Source organism: Mus caroli, unplaced genomic scaffold (assembly GCF_978045245.1).
Source record: "Mus caroli unplaced genomic scaffold, Mus_caroli_1 scaffold_20, whole genome shotgun sequence".
NCBI classification, from domain to species: domain Eukaryota; kingdom Metazoa; phylum Chordata; class Mammalia; order Rodentia; family Muridae; genus Mus; species Mus caroli.
Window position 1 is genome coordinate 44,410,954 of NW_028227275.1, and position 16,024 is coordinate 44,426,977.

At 36.4% G+C, this 16,024-nt stretch overlaps 1 protein-coding gene across 3 annotated transcripts in view; it reads left to right on the plus strand.

Annotated features, from left to right (window-relative positions):
• Vps13a (vacuolar protein sorting 13 homolog A) overlaps window positions 1-16,024 on the plus strand; it is a 173,855-nt gene that overhangs the window by 52,734 nt on the left and 105,097 nt on the right. For all 3 annotated transcript variants that reach the window (XM_021151796.2, XM_021151798.3, XM_021151797.2), the window contains exons 20-24: window positions 6,335-6,471; window positions 8,287-8,419; window positions 9,550-9,667; window positions 11,808-11,946; window positions 14,002-14,080. In XM_021151796.2, the coding sequence (XP_021007455.1) occupies window positions 6,335-6,471; window positions 8,287-8,419; window positions 9,550-9,667; window positions 11,808-11,946; window positions 14,002-14,080 (606 nt within the window). The remainder of the gene's footprint in view (window positions 1-6,334; window positions 6,472-8,286; window positions 8,420-9,549; window positions 9,668-11,807; window positions 11,947-14,001; window positions 14,081-16,024) is intronic.

Sequence of the window (16,024 nt, forward strand, 5' to 3'; positions counted from 1 at the left end):
TCTTAGTCTCCTCTTCAGCATAGTTCCCTGAGCCCTGAGGGTAAGGATTTGCTGAAGACTTCCTTTTTAGGTTTGAACGTTCCAAGGTGTCTCATTCTCTGTGTTGTGGTCTCTGTATTAGTTCCCATCTACTGCAGGAGGAAGCTTCTCCGATGATGGCTGGGTGAGATACTTATTTACAGGTATAGAAAATGTTGTAAGTAATTTTACTGCTATATTACTTTAGCAGAACGGTAGTATTTGTTTTTCTTGTGGGCCCATGGCCTACCTAGTCTCAGATTCTTCACCACTGGAGCATTGTCAGGCACAAGGTTGTTAGATTGGGCCTTAGATCCAATCAGATAATGGCTGGTTACTCCTACAGTGTTTGTGCTACTATTGCACCAGCATATCCTACAAGCAGGTCCCCCTTGTAGATTGGAGGGTTTGTAGTGGGTTGTTCATTTACCTTCTCCAATGGTGTGCAGAGTACCAGTATTGTGAACACTATAATCAGTTGGGGTGAAGGCTCTAACTTGGCACCAACCAGCTTAACTTCTGTCTTCAGAGTGATACAGAAGTAAGTGTTGTCTTCAGAAATGAGTCTTTACCAATTAGTTTGTGGAGAGAAATATGTTAAGATTAAATAAGTTTTTTCCTTCTAGTCCCTGCTCCCAGAATGATGGCTCTGAGACTAATTATTTATTAATAAATGCCTGGACCACAATCTTTGACTCATTCTCCTACTAGCTCATAATTTATTCAACCCATTCAGACTATTCTATGTCTTCCACATGTTTAATTACCTCTCTTCAGCTTCATGTGTCCAAGTCTGGGGGAGATATCTTTATTCTATCCTGAGTTCATCCACTTACTGGTTTATGTCTGTCTCCTCAGCATTCCATCCCAAATCTTCCACACCTCTCACTATTCCCAGAATCCTCTTTTACATCCTTGGTGTCCCTTCTCATATTTCCTACCTCTGCTCATTGGCTGTAGGTTTTTTTTTTTTTTTTTTATTGATTGGTGTTGCTTATAAGAGATTCCCTCTACAGACATAGCATTGGCAATAACCTATGTTGTTTAGGGGTTTTCTCAGGCCTCCGTGGCCAACAATTCAATTAGATGGCACTGGAGGCTTCATTTGGTTGCAAGAGATGTCTAGTTGGGACTTTGTTTCTCACCACTATCTTATGATTCTGTTCAGACTTCTTTCATATGTATACATTTAACGAAGCTTCTCCCACAGTGAGTTTCTATGTAATCTCTCAAATGGAGCTTACTGTTAAGTGTCCCACCTCCCACTTCATTTCATCTTCCCTATCCAGTATACTCAGTTTCTCTTTAACTGTGCATCCTGTTTGTCCTCATTTAAGAGAGCCTTCCCTGCTGCCTAGTTCCTTGCTCTGAACCTAACCCTAGTTATTCAGTACACATTTTGGATACTTAAAAGCTAGCATCCACATAAAAGAGAATACATACCATATTTGACTTTTTCTGGTCTGGATTACCGCAGGATGATTTCTTTTCTAGCTCATTTACCTGCAATTTTCTTTCTTTCTTTCTTTCTTTCTTTCTTTCTTTCTTTCTTTCTTTCTTTCTTTCTTTCTTTCTTTCTTAATTTCAGGCTATTTTGTTTGGTTTGTTTTGCTTTTATAATAGCCAAATAATATTCCTTTCATCTGTTGATGTACATCTAGACTGTTCCAATGTCTTGCTGTTATGACTAGAGCAGCTGTGAACATGTTTGTGCAAATGATCTGTAGTAGGATATAGAGACTGTGGTAGTCTCTATATTTGAATATGCTTGGCTCAGGGAATGACACTATGTGGAGGTGTGGCCTTGTTGGAGGAAGTGTGTCACTGGGGGCGTGGACTTTAAGATCCTCATCTTAGCTGTCTGGAAGCCATTCTTCTCACAGCAGCCTTCAGGTGAAGATGTAGACTCAGCTCTTCGTGCACCATGTCTTCCTGGATGCTGCCATGCTCCTACCTTTATGGTAATGGACTAAATGTCTGAACTTATAAGCCAGCCCAATTAAATGTTGTCTTTATAAGAGTTACCTTGGTCATGGTGTCTATTCACAGCAGTAAACCCTAACTAAGACAGAATCCTTTGGGTATATGCTCCTTTGAAGTTTTAATATTCTGTCTTTGTTCTTTATGTTCAATGTTTTGATTATTATGTGTTCTGGGGAATTTCTTTTGGTCCTGTCTGTTTGGTGTTCTGTGTGCTTCTTGTATTTTGATTAGCACTTCCTTTTTAGATTAGGAGAATTTTCTATGCTTTGTTTAAAAGCTAGGTTTCTTCTCTTTTCTTTATTCCTATCAGTTATACATTTGCTCTTTCATGGTGCTCTTGATTTTTGTTCCTAGATATTTTTAGATTTAAAATTTCTTTTGACCGATGTATCCTTTTTTTTTTTTTTTTAACCTTATCTTCTACCTGAGATTCTGGCTTCCTTGTCTTGCGTGCTTGCCTCTGAGGTTTTTTTTATTTGTTTGTTTGGTTCTTTTTACCTCCTAAATGTTTTATCGCAGTCCGGATTTTTGTTAGTAATTCTGTTTATACTGCCATGTCTTGAATTTGTTTTTGTTATTTCATTCCACTGTTCATGCTTGCATAGACTTTATTACGAGATTTATTCCTATCCTCTTTAACGTCCTCAAAGATATTCATGGTTGTTATTTTCAATTCCATGTCTTATCTTCACTTATACTACATTTCTCAGGGTGTGCTGCAGTGGAGTTACTACAATCTGAGGGAGACATTTCTTGGCTGTTTTTGTGATTTGTACTGCTGTCTAGGAGTCTGGGGTTGTGATGACGAGATGATTATAGTTGCTGATATCTGGTTTAGTTTTTATTGGGTAGATGTTTCCGTCCTTGCTCTCTGCTGCCCTCTCTGGAGCCTAGGAATGTTTGATGGTTGTGTGTTGCCTGGTAGAGGAGAGAGAGGGTACTTCCTCAGGTTGATGGGTGGCAGACAAGAATAGAGGTCAGCTCGTAGAAAGCCTGAGGGGACATCAGGAAAGAGCTAAGGGGAAGTTGTTCACACCTTGAGGTACAATTTCCAGGGAACTGGAGGTGTGGTGGGAAGAGGGGATTCTGTAATGTAAGTAGGTTGCATTAAGGCGTAGATTATCTGGAGAGACAGGGATGAAGGGGCTAGGTAAACCCTGGGTCTGAACCAAGAGTTGGAGTCTCCAGTGAATGGGGCAGGGGAACCTGTAAGAAGGTTGTTATTCAGCTGAGGGTGAGAGTAATATGACAGGAAGGATAGTATAATTCCCTTATGTGAGTACCTGCCAGATGGGGCCACTGTGGATGGCTGGCAGAGAGTATTTTCTGAGTATGGGTGGCTGACATAAAGCAGGGAGAGAGGGAGGGAAGCTGGATGCACAACAAGACTTAGAAGAGTCCTCTATATTAAGCAGTCTTATATCACCCACCTAGAAAAAAACTTTAGAATTTCTTTAAAATGACAGTTTTTATATTTCTTTATATTTTCAGGAAAAGCTTCTCCCTATATATACTACTTATTCTGTACATATACAAGTATATATTTTATATACAAGCATTTTTAAACTTCATCATTATCATCATCATTTTGAGACAAAGCCTCACTATATAGCACAGGCTAACCTAAAAGTATCCTTCATTCTCAGTTTCTCAAGTGCTAGAATTATAGGGGTGCACCACTTTACCTAGAAAATTATCAACTTAATTCTCTCTTTTTCTTTCACATACACATGAAACTAATCATTATTATATTTGATAATGGGCATTTGTTTTTAAAACTTTACTTTTCTCTGTTATTGTATATATAACATAGATATTTACTAAAGCTCTTGACTATATTCAAACATATATTCTTAATAAGTCCTTGGTCTTAAAAATTAAAATTCCGATGTGTTCCTACATTTATGCATTTTCTACTTTAACCCTTCTTAATGATAAATTAACATGGTGTTACAAAGCATTAAATTGTTTTCTTTGTAAGATTTGCTTTTGCAGGACAGAAGTAGATCATGATAATGGCAGATATATGAGTTGCTCAAGTATTGAACTTTCTGAGTCAGTTACTTTATAAAAATCATTAGACATCTCTGAAACCTGCTCTGTGATTCAGTGACTCTTCTTACACTCTGGTAACACTTCTTAACCTAGGCGTACTCTGAAGAAAGAAATCACATGTATCCTTGATCTGAATAGCAGGGCTTACACAATAAGTAAACATTATCCTTCGGTATATTACTTTCCATTACAGTTGAGGTCGTAATGAAAATCTGGTTGTGCTGGCTAGTTGTATGTTAACTTGACACATGCTAGAGACACACCTAGGAAGAGGAAACCTTGATTGGGGAAAATGCCTCCCTAAGACTGACCTAGAGGCAAGTCTGGGTGGTATTTTCTTGAGTGATGATTTGTGTGTAAGGGCCCAGCTCATTGTGGATTTTGCCATCCCTGGGCAGGTGGTCCTGAGTGTTATAAGAAAGAAAACTGAGCTAGCCATGAGAAGCAAGGCAATAATCAGCTACTCTCCATGACCTTTGCTTTGGTTCCTACTCTGACTTTTTTCATGATATACTTTGATATGAAATAAATTCTTTCCTCATAAAGTTGCCTTTGACCATGGTGTTTTATTATAGCAACTTAGAAAAATAAATTAATTTAGTATGCTAATTCCATAGATAGGAATGAGTTAAATTTGTTAGAAGATGATGGCCTAAGTGAATGAAGTATTTGAGTAATAAGAAAATTGGGTTTGCTGTTGTTCTGGTTTCCATGTGGTTTTGTGGAAGATGAATTAGTGACTGAGGGCTTTTCATCACTGTCATAAACTCAGTAAGCTATATGTCATTGTTCAGTGTGGCAGTTGTAGATGTATTAGATTCCTGAATTGGGAAAAGTCTAAACAAATTTGAATAGATACAAATAAATGTTTTCTACCACCTAATATATATATTTTAAAGAGTTTGTATTTTTTTTTCTCTATTTCACCTAAATTAACGATCTGGTTTTAAAAACCTTCTTTTTTTTTTTTTTTTTGGTGTCTGTAGATGTGGATCAGTTGAGGACTTGTGTTTGGATCCCCAGATCCCAGGGTAGAAAGGTATCTTTCACAGACAAAAACCCATATCACAAGCCAGGTGTGATCATGCTCCCCTGTGGTCACAGCAGTAGTGAGATGGAGTGGGGAAAAGATGTTCCTCTGGAAATTACAGTAGCCTACTGGGTCTTGTTGCAGGCCAGTTAGAGATCCTGTCTCAAAAATGGAAGTTGTCTGAGGACCAGCAGCAGAAATTGACCTCTAATCTCTTCAGTACACATGCTATGCATGCCCCCATCCTGCGGCTCAGAGGCTCAGAGCACTGGACAACCTTCTAGGGGACTGGAAGTCTGTTCCCAAACCACTTGGAACTCTAGTTACAGGATGTCCAATGGTCTCTTTTTTGCCTCCATCGGGAGCTGGAGGCATACAGACTTATAAACTTAAGTAAAAACAAAATATTTTTTAAACTGTCCCTAAGACTCCCATTTATTATTTTGGGGGATGCTCCAATTCTGTTTTTTTAATTAGTTGTGTGTGTATCGATCATTTACAGAAGATGTAAATTTACACTTCTTTAGGGTATTTCTTGTTTGTATTTTTTATTTTTGAAGAGTAAAACACTTAGGTATAACTTTGAAATCTATAAATACAATTCTCACTATATAGCTGTCCTGGCTAGTTTTGTGTCAACTTGACACAGCTGGAGTTATCACAGAGAAAGGAGCTTCAGTTGAGGAAATGCCTCCATGAGATCCAACTGTAAGGCATTTTCTCAATTAGTGATCAAGGGGAAAAGGCCCCTTGTGGGTGGGACTATCTCTGGGCTGGTAGTCTTGGTTCTATAAGAGAGCAGGCTAAGCAAGCCAGGGGAAGCAGGCCATTAAAGAACATCCCTCCATGGCCTCTGCATCAGCTCCTGCTTCCTGACCTGCTTGAGTTCCAGTCCTGACTTCCTTGGTGATGAACAGCAGTATGGAAGTGTAAGCCGAATAAACCCTTTCCTCCCCAACTTGCTTCTTGGTCATGATGTTTGTGCAGGAATAGAAACCCTGACTAAGACAATAGCCTTGGGTAGTTGAGAATTTAACTTGTAGATTAGGCTGGCCACAAACTCACAGAGATCAGCTTTCCTCAGTCTCCCCATTCTAAACCTTGTCACCACACATGGCTTTTCTAGGACACTTTAAAATCAGTACTGACTTTGTGTATTCTTAAGTTGTATTACCAATTTGTGTTTGTTGAATTTTTATAAATGAAATTGTGAAAAGTATTCATTGCAAAGATTTAATCCTTTTACAGGTTTGCTGTATGTTATTGAAACAAAGAAAGTTCTTGATCTCAGAATTAATGTAAAGGCTTCATATGTTATTGTCCCACAATATGGAAATTTTAGCCCTACATCAAATCTACTTCTCCTGGATCTTGGTCATTTAAAGGTACACACTAATAAATGCTTGATTGATGATATGCCTTGTATGATACTCTTGTTTAAAATGTACTTTGATTTTATTTATTAAGATTAACATATTTTTATGTGTGAGTGTTTTTCTGCATGTATGTAGGTATACCACCTACATGCACTGCCCAAGGAGGTCAGAAGAGGCTCCCAGAGCTCTGGAGCTAGAGCTGCAGGCTGTTTGGAGCCACCATGTGTGTGCTGGGAACTGAACCCAGGTTCTCTGCAAGAGCTGCAAGTGCTTTTAACTTCAGTGCCATCTCTCCAGCCCCAGAATGTACACATTAGGTAGTTGATTAGGCTTGTTGATATTTAAATATATAGCAGAAAAATAATCCTTGTGGTCGGTGAATAAATTTCACTTCATCAGGTAGTTCTGGTCATCCTTGTATTTTCAAAATCAAAGATTTTTGAGACCTGTAAGCCAGTGATAATTGTAAGAATTGTATTTATAGATTTGAAAGTTATTCCTAAGTTTTTTTACTCTTTAAATCTTATTTGATTAAGAATGGAGACAGTTCTGGAAGTAATTATTTTTCTGAAATTTTTACATCCATACACATGACATTTTAATTGCAAATATAAAGTATTAAAGTAATAATTATAAGTATTAATAATTATAAGTATTAAAGTAATAATTATAAGTTTAAAGATTCTTATTTTGTGTCATTTTCTTTTTGTCTGTATGTACATTTTCTTCCCAAAAGTTAAGTAGAAACATTTTTTTATATATCTGCATCTGAATTGTTCAGTATAATACCCATTAGCATCATAAAATTATTTAAGTTAAAGAAAAAGTAATTAACTAAAAATAAAAAATTCAACTTATGAGAGTGTTTCCTAGTCCGAGCTGGTTAGTGGCTTCTGTGATGGACAGTCCAGAGGCACAGTGTTTCTATTATTTCTATTCTACTGTTCATAGCCATTACATGTGGGAGAACAGCTGCAGAAGTCTGCAGACAGCTGAGGCTGGCTTCAGCTGCCTAAGAAGTTTGTTCTTTCCCTTTTCCTTTGTACTTGGTAGTTAAGTAGACCCAGGGGATATATATTTATACTATGAATATAATAAAGTGTGCATAGCTAATTATTCATATTTGATTTGGATTTATTTTTAAGTTTATTGGTATATTGCCTATATTGTATATCTGTGCAGTCTTCGAGTGCCTGACGATTGCATGGGCTAGAAGAGAACTTTGGGAAGTGATGTGAGCTGCCACATGGGTACCAGAAATCAAACTCATGTCCTCTAGAAGAGCAGCTAGTGTTGTTAACCACTTAGCCACCTGTCCAGCCCCCAATCTTTTTAGTTTTATGTTTGTTTTTTTTTTGTTTGTTTGTTTGTTTGTTTGGGTGGTTGGTTTTGAGACAGGGCTTCACTATGTAGTCCTGGTGTCCTGGGACTTACAGTATAGACCAGGGTGGCCTTGAACCCACTGCCTGCCTCTGCTTCCTTAGTGCTGGCTTTAAGTACATATACTACTATGCCTGATGAGATAATCATTTTTGACAGTCTACTTCCCATGAGCTGTATGTAATAGAGTAAAAAAAAGTTAATATATATGTATATTAGTTGTATATATATCTATATTTACTTATAGATACAAATACATATACAATGTGAATGTGTGTTAATACATGTTTTTTGCATGTCTCATGGATATTGATTTTTTAATAGCTGTATATATCTTTGTCTGTGAATTTATCCTGTCCTATTGATTTTTTATGTTATATATCTAAACAGTAATTTAATTTTGAAGGACTTTACGTAGTCTAAACTATAAAAATTAAATTTAAGGTGACAAGTAAACGTCGATCACTGCTGCCAGATGTGAGACCCAGTGAGGCCAGCCGTGAAGATATAATGCACAGAGCATATGACTCCTTTGATGTTCAGCTTACAAGCATACAGTTGCTCTACAGTAGAGTGGGTAAGTACAACAGATGCTAATGGCTGATTTTTACCAGTGATCAATTAGGTTTGGAGACACTCTGAAGATGTATCTGAAGGCTTTCTCTGTAAGCCATTGGAACTTTCCTGTATTTGAGTTAAAATTGCCAGTTAATATTGCCTAGTGAATATAATTGATAGTGAAAGTGTAAAACCCTAAACACAGATCCAATATTTCAGAGTAGTCATTTACTAAGATGTATATGACATGTGTGTTTGGCTGGCTGTGTTAATACATCTGAGTGATGTTTTTATTTGTAAGCCCATTATAATGATTTTATTTAAGTAAGAAAACAAACTGACTACTAACTAAATAAAAAATGAATGCTAACATTTCCTGGCTTGAAACCAGGAAATTTTGTCCCCCAGTCCATTTAGGTAAAATTTTATCTCTTACTGGGACTGGGTCTTGTTCATTTTAGCCTAGACTACTGGTTAGTAAGCTCCAAAAACCTGTCCGTTACTACTTTGTTCATGCTGGGATTTCAAGAGTGCATCAGCAGCCTATCTTTTTTTAAGTGGGTGCAGGGGACTGAACTCAGGTGCTCATCGATGGTCAAGTACTTTACAATGAGTCATCTCTGCAGCCCGGCCTCACTTACATCTAAGGCTGTGAATTACGTATTTGCTCACTCGCATGTGGCTGTTAACAATATAGTGAATGTTTCAGGTCATATGTTTTGTAGGTCTGAGTATGAATTGCAGGGTTAGTCTTAGTATTTTGACTATAGGAAAGTTTTGAGTCTGTTTTCTAAAAGGTAATGGTTATAAATCCCTGTGAGAAAGTATAAACATTGCCAGAGAAGTGCTAATTAACAATCTTAAATCAGTGGTAGCATTTATTAGTATTCATCAAACACACATTTTTCTGACTTTTGCTTTGCCTTACAATGGCATTATTTTGGTGGTAAAATATCTGGTTGGCATAGTGACTGTTAATGGATATACAGTAGGTTTAACTAAAACTGTGCTGCCTTTTACAATGTGAAGCAGTATAGGGGAAACAAATGGCAACGTAAAGACTTCCTGGTTTTGTGTCATCTAGATAATTGTAGGTTTTTATGTTATAAAGAGTATGCTAATAATCAGCATGAACTGATTCTCTACTAGGTGATAATTGGAAAGAGGCACGAAAGCTCAATGTATCTACACAGCATATTTTGATACCTATGCATGTCAATGTGGAGCTCTCTAAAGCCATAGTTTTCATGGATATCAAGATGCCCAAGTATGTATTATGTATTATCTGTTTTATATACTTGTAGATTTTTCTCAATAAATCTATAAAGAACGAAATACTGTATTTCATTGACTTTACTACATAGTATGCATATTATACCATCTGTCATTGACACTGTTTTCAATGTATAGTTCAGTGGCATCTTAGTAAATTCACATTATTATGTAGCCTTCACCATCATCCATCTCAAGAATTTTATTAACAGTTTTCCAAGGTGAATGTCCTTGCTCATTAAATAGGAACCTTCCGTTCTATTCTGCCTTTTGCCTCTGGCTTCCAACCCCTTGTTATATTTTATATTTATGAATTTTATGGTTTTAGGTACTGAATATAAGTGAAATCATATCACGTTTATCCTTTCTTCTTATTGTTATATCACTTTACAGTGTATTCAATGATCGTCTATGAAATGTATGATGATTAATGCTTTCCAGTCCTCTTTTGAAAACAGAATTTCTATTGATCCATGCCTGGTCCTATCAATTCTTAAAAGTAGGGTGTTGGGCTGGTGAGATGGCTCAGTGGGTAAGAGCACCCGAATGCTCTTCCGAAGGTCCAGAGTTCAAATCCCAGCAACCACATGGTAGCTCACAACCATCCGTAATGAGATCTGGCGCCCTCTTCTGGAGTGTCTGAAGATAGCTACAGTGTACTTACATATAATAAATAAATAAATCTTAAAAAAAAAAACTTTAAAAAGTAGGGTGTTGAAGGTTACTACAATTGCTAAGAGTCTCTTTCTTCTCCTTAGTTCTTTCAGTATTTAATTCATTGATATGAATTGTGTAATCACTTTTAAACCATACTGTATAGGATTAATTACAAATATTTAGGTTATTAGAAATAAAGCTATGGTTTTCTGAATGAATTCAGATACATTTTTAGAGACCAATGTTTAACAACCAAAATGTATAATTAAAGAAAATGAATTTTAGGGAAAAGGTGGGAGTAAAAGCAATGAGTTAAAACAGTCTGATGAAGACCATACTTTTAAAAAAATTTTTACACCTGTGTGCATGTACATATTTGTGCATGTGTGCATGGACAGATGTGTGGAAGCAGAGGTTGACATCAGTCTTCTGTTACTCCTTACCTTGTTTTTTGACACTGAACCTAAAGCACACTGATTGTCTAAGACAGTCTGGGAGCACCAGAGATGCACCTGTCTCTCTTTTTCCATTCGTGTCTCAGGATTCCAGACACTGCCACTGTGTCCTTCTTTTCGTTGGTGCTGGGTATCTCACATCATGGACTTGCATTTGCTGGCAGGCACTTTCCCAATGGAACCATTTTCCCAGCTTCTCTTCATTTTTAAAATGTTATTTATCTTATGCTTCTGGAGTTGTGGAGGTGCTTGCCTGGGCAGGTACCACAGTGGGCATGTGAAAGTCAAAGGACAACCTCATGGTGTCATTTCTCACCTTCCACATATGGGTTCTGGGGAATCAAACTTAGGTCACTGGGCAAGTGTCCCTTAAGGATACGTGCCTTTACCCCCTGAGACATCTCTGGGGCCCCAGCTCCTCTTTAGTTGAGTAGTTTATCTGTAAGCAAAGGAGACTTGTAAGAGAGTTAAAAATAAAACAACTTAGATTTAGTCTTGAATTATGTCTCAGATGTAAAGTCTCTTGCTGAAGGGTTCTTGAAGGAACCATGCACGTATGAGAACTTACACATCGAGTGAGCAATGGGTTATGACCCTCACAGGTCTAAGTACACCTTGATAAGCATACATAAACTGTAAGACAGTCACATAAGGAACTGGTCATTAATGTCTGTACTTGGCAACTACTAGACAATAAATGAAATAATATAGAAAAGAACCCTCTGAAGACTATTAAGGCTGGCTCATCTAGGGTTTATAAGGTAAGTTGTAATTGTAGTGATTTGTAGCTTCAAAATTGTGTTTTTAAATATTTGCTGAATTTAAGGGTTTCACGCTAGTCCTCTTCCTTTTTCTGCCTTGTTTAAAGAATGGGGTAGGTGCTAAGCATTGAACTCAGGACCTCCTGCTTGCCCAGCAAGCTTTCTGGCACTGACACACCTCCTCAGTTCCATCCTTTATTAATTAGTATTCTTAAACCAGAATGAGAATTACTCTATAATGATTCCCATCTCTAAACAATAGATTCAAGATTTCTGGAAAGTTACCTCTTGTTTCATTACGAATCTCGGATAAAAAACTGCAAGGCATTATGGAGTTGTTGGGAAGCATTCCAAAGCCTGAACCTGTAACCGATGTATCTGCCCCTGCCAGATCATTCCAGGTATTGCCTCTTTCAGAATTAATGAAAGATTACATTGAAAAGTAGATTTCAAAGTAGTAGTTGAAATAACCATAGGAGAAATTATTTATAGTTATTTTAATTTTCAATAGAATTGTGTCTTTTTAAAACCAGCTTGATGGCCATTTATGAGTATTTAAAATTATGAAAAAAATAACCCACTGCTTTGAATTTACTTGTATATGTAATAGATTTTACTTCTGTCTATTACATAAATTCCTAACAGTGAAGTGGAGGGAAAATATGTAAATTTTAAATTTTGGTTAATTTTCTAACTTTTCCCTGTTGATTACTTAGTTATTAACAGTGAAGGAGTGTCTGCTACTCTAATTAGTCTTAAGTGTTAGCCATTCTTAGTATTTTACACTAGGAAGATGTTGCCTTCTGCATTCAATTTGTATGTCTTTTAAAGAACATGTTTGCCTAAAGCTAATGACTGCTTGAATTTTACTTTTTGAACTGTTACTGTTATGAAATATATGTATGCATTATGGTATTTTAATTATGGAAATTTATTGGTCATTTTTAATTTTTCACATTTGATTTTTAGTTCATTTTTTTCACTTAGTTTTACTATGCATGACGGTTTAATTTGTACATAGTCACAGGTTTTTTTTCACACCTTTGATTTCATGACTGTATATTATGTATTTTTCTCTTTCTAAGATACTTTAAGAAAGAAAATCTCTAAACTTATTTTTCTTTCCACCCCCTTGGATTATTCAAAGATCATTAAATTTTCTTCTTTTCATATAATTTACAATTTGACAAAAATAGCAGCACTAGTCTGGATAGCCTTGTTTTCCACTGCATTTGACAGTGAACTGCTGACATTCTGTCCTCTTACCCTGATCACGTCAGTGGTTCATAGGATCCGCCTGCTGTGCGGTTGAGCTTCCTGCTTTATTAACACTGATGAAGAGCATATGTTTTGAGTTTTGATCAAATAAGTTTTATTATTTTCTTTTTGGATAAAGCTTTTTAGTGTGATATCTCTGAAATCTTTATCTAATAATAAAGTTGAAATTTTTTTCTTGTGTTTTCTAAAAATTTAATAGTCTCTTTTTTAGAGTTGCTTTTAAAGTGTATCTGAATTTTACGCTAATGTTCATAATGTAATCTTTATGTATTCAGTCTAGTTTTACATGTCTTTCTAATTATGTCAGTTTGTTTCTTTCTTTTTCTAAAAAGGACTTTTGTATTTATTTTATGTACATGGGTACACTGTAACTGTCTTCAAACACCCCAGAAAAGGGCATTGGGTCCCATTACAGATGGTTGTGAGCCACTATGTGGTTGCTGGGAATTGAACTCAGAACCTCTGGAAGAGCAGTTTGTACTCTTAACCGCTGAGCCATCTGTCCAGCCCTCAGTTTCATTTTTGAAAACTGTATAGTTTTTCTATATGTTAAATATATATGTATGTGTCTGTTTCTGGTTTTTGGTTTTGTTTTTTTGTTTTTTTGGGGTTTTTTTTGTTGTTGTTGTTGTTTTTGCCAAGTTAAAATAGATCTCAGAATCCTTACAGATCCCTAACGAATTTACTATAGGAGCTCCATGAATATACTTATAATCAAACTTATAAAAGTACTGACTTTAAAAAATAATTATTATAGAGATATTTTTATGCAAGTATATGCTATACTTGAGCATATTACCTCTGTAAAACCACTTCTTCCTCTTTTTAGACTGGGCCAAAGATGACAGATTTGTTATTCTGCTTCGTCTTCAAGTTTTAGGATTAATGCCATGATCTCCAGTGACTACCTTGGTGTGGTGTCAGGGTCAGGGGAAGTGAGTGCTGGAAGGGGAGTCAAACCCAGAATTTTTCAGCAAGCACTCTCCACCAACTGAGCTACAACTCCAGTCACTCAAAAGCACTTGCCCTTTCATATATTTTATTATTAATTTTCTTACTTTCGACCTGTTTTCTTTTAACATTGTTTGAATTGATTGAGTAGCTTTTTGTGCAGATTATCATATAAATTTGAATAAAAGGTCTGTGTTCTAATTGACACTAAGTTACTTTTGTTTCAGATTCAAGCATCTACTTTGCCAGTATCACACATTTCTCAGAAGTTAATCCCTTTATTGGAACAGCCTGTTACTGAAGATGGTAAAATGAAACTGCTTCATAGAATATTTTCTATTACATATGCCTAATTGAAGTAGTTTACATTTTGAGGGATATTTTCTTCAAATGACTATGTGTAGGGTATAAATATCTTTTCCTTTTAACCTTTCTTTCTCTATAAAGGATCATTAGTAAGAGCAATGTCAGTAAAGGTATTAAAATTTATGTTATGTGTGCATGGGAGACAATCAGAAATGAGTCATTCAAAGAAGTGATTAAAAGTTGGGCTTCTAGGCCGAGGGAGGCAAGTTGAGGAAGGTGACTTGGAAAGAATTGCCAAGATGGAGGTGAGGCTATCATGCAAAGCAGAGTTAGCAAGCTTATCTAAAGCCTGACCATGCTACAGGGGAAGGCAGCACATTGGCAGTGATGAGGAAGAAAAACACAAAACCCACAAAGTCAGTGGGTGGGTGGGTCTAGGAAGAATTTGGGGAGGGACAGTGAATGTGATCAAAATACATTGTCTGAAATCCTCAATAGTTTTTAAATAATCAAAAATACTATGTTTTTAAAAAAGAATGCCTATATTATAGAGGGAGACAGCAGTTCAAATGTAACTTCCTATGTGTGTTTTAAAACCCATGTAAAAAGAAGCTTGTTTCTCTAAGCTGTTGTAAACCAACCATCACGATATCATGCTTATGCAAGATGGCAGGTATCATTGGAAATACAGAAAATGCCAGGCAGCAGCAGTGTTCCTAAGTTGCTGAGACATTTTTACCAAATTCTTTAAATAATACAAATATTCTTTAAAGTTACATTTGTACTGGAATCACTTTGACAAGAATAAGTTCTAATTTTTTTTTTAAGATTTATTTATTTATTATATGTAAGTACACTGTAGCTGTCTTCAGACACTCCAGAAGAGGGCGCCAGATCTCATTACGGATGGTTGTGAGCCACCATGTGGTTGCTGGGATTTGAACTCTGGACCTTCGGAAGAGCAGTTCGGTGCTCTTACCCACTGAGCCATCTCACCAGCCCATAAGTTCTAATTTTAATCTAAGAATCCCTAACAAGTCATTATTGAGTTTGGGATTGAAAAAAAAAAGAAAGTTTGTGGATGCCTAATTTAAAATGTATTACTTGAAGAAATTTAAGATAGTGAGCTTTTTATTTCTATTTTTCAAGGGAAAGGAATCAAATTAGCATCTGCATTTACATATAAAACTTATTTTTAATTTTTAAAATATCTCACTATCAAGTATCTTTTTTTTTTCACGGCCATGTTCTACATTTTAAAGACTTTAGAAAAGACTAGCAGAGAAAATGTTGTGTTCTCTTGTTTTCAGAGAGCATGTGTATGTGGTAAGCCGAGAGATTTTTAAGTCTGAGTTAGTTGATCTAACAGGGCTAGTTAATTAGGGATGTACTTCATTTTAGTGTGCGTGTGTTTTACTAATTTCTTTTTAGATATTTTTTCTTCTTTGACCGTTTCATATTTGCATAGTGTTTTTCATTGTATCCATCCACCTCTACTCATTTTAATTCCCCCTAGAGCTTAGCATTCTGTCTTCCGTGACTTATGCCTCCCTTTCAACGGCACTAATAACCCCAGAGTCCAAATAGAGCAACACATGTACACATGAGTATGGCTGTCCTCTTGAGACTTGACAGCCTGGCAGTGGCCATGTCCGTAAAGAATCACTTTGCCTTCCCAGGATCCATCTTCTTCCAGTAGTGTGACTAAGTGGCTTAATAACTCAGTTTTAGATCCTAAAGTTTTAATATAAATTCAGAGGAGTCTATGGCAGCGTGCTCACTTAAAAGTCCTTGTACACGTGATAGAAAAGGCTTTAAGTAAGATACCACAGCCCAACCTGCTAAAGAAAACAAGTTATCAGCAGCTAACAATAGTTTCTTCCTAAATTCTCATTAACCCTTGCCTATAGTGAAAGTTTAAAGAATGTCACCGCCCCTGTGCTG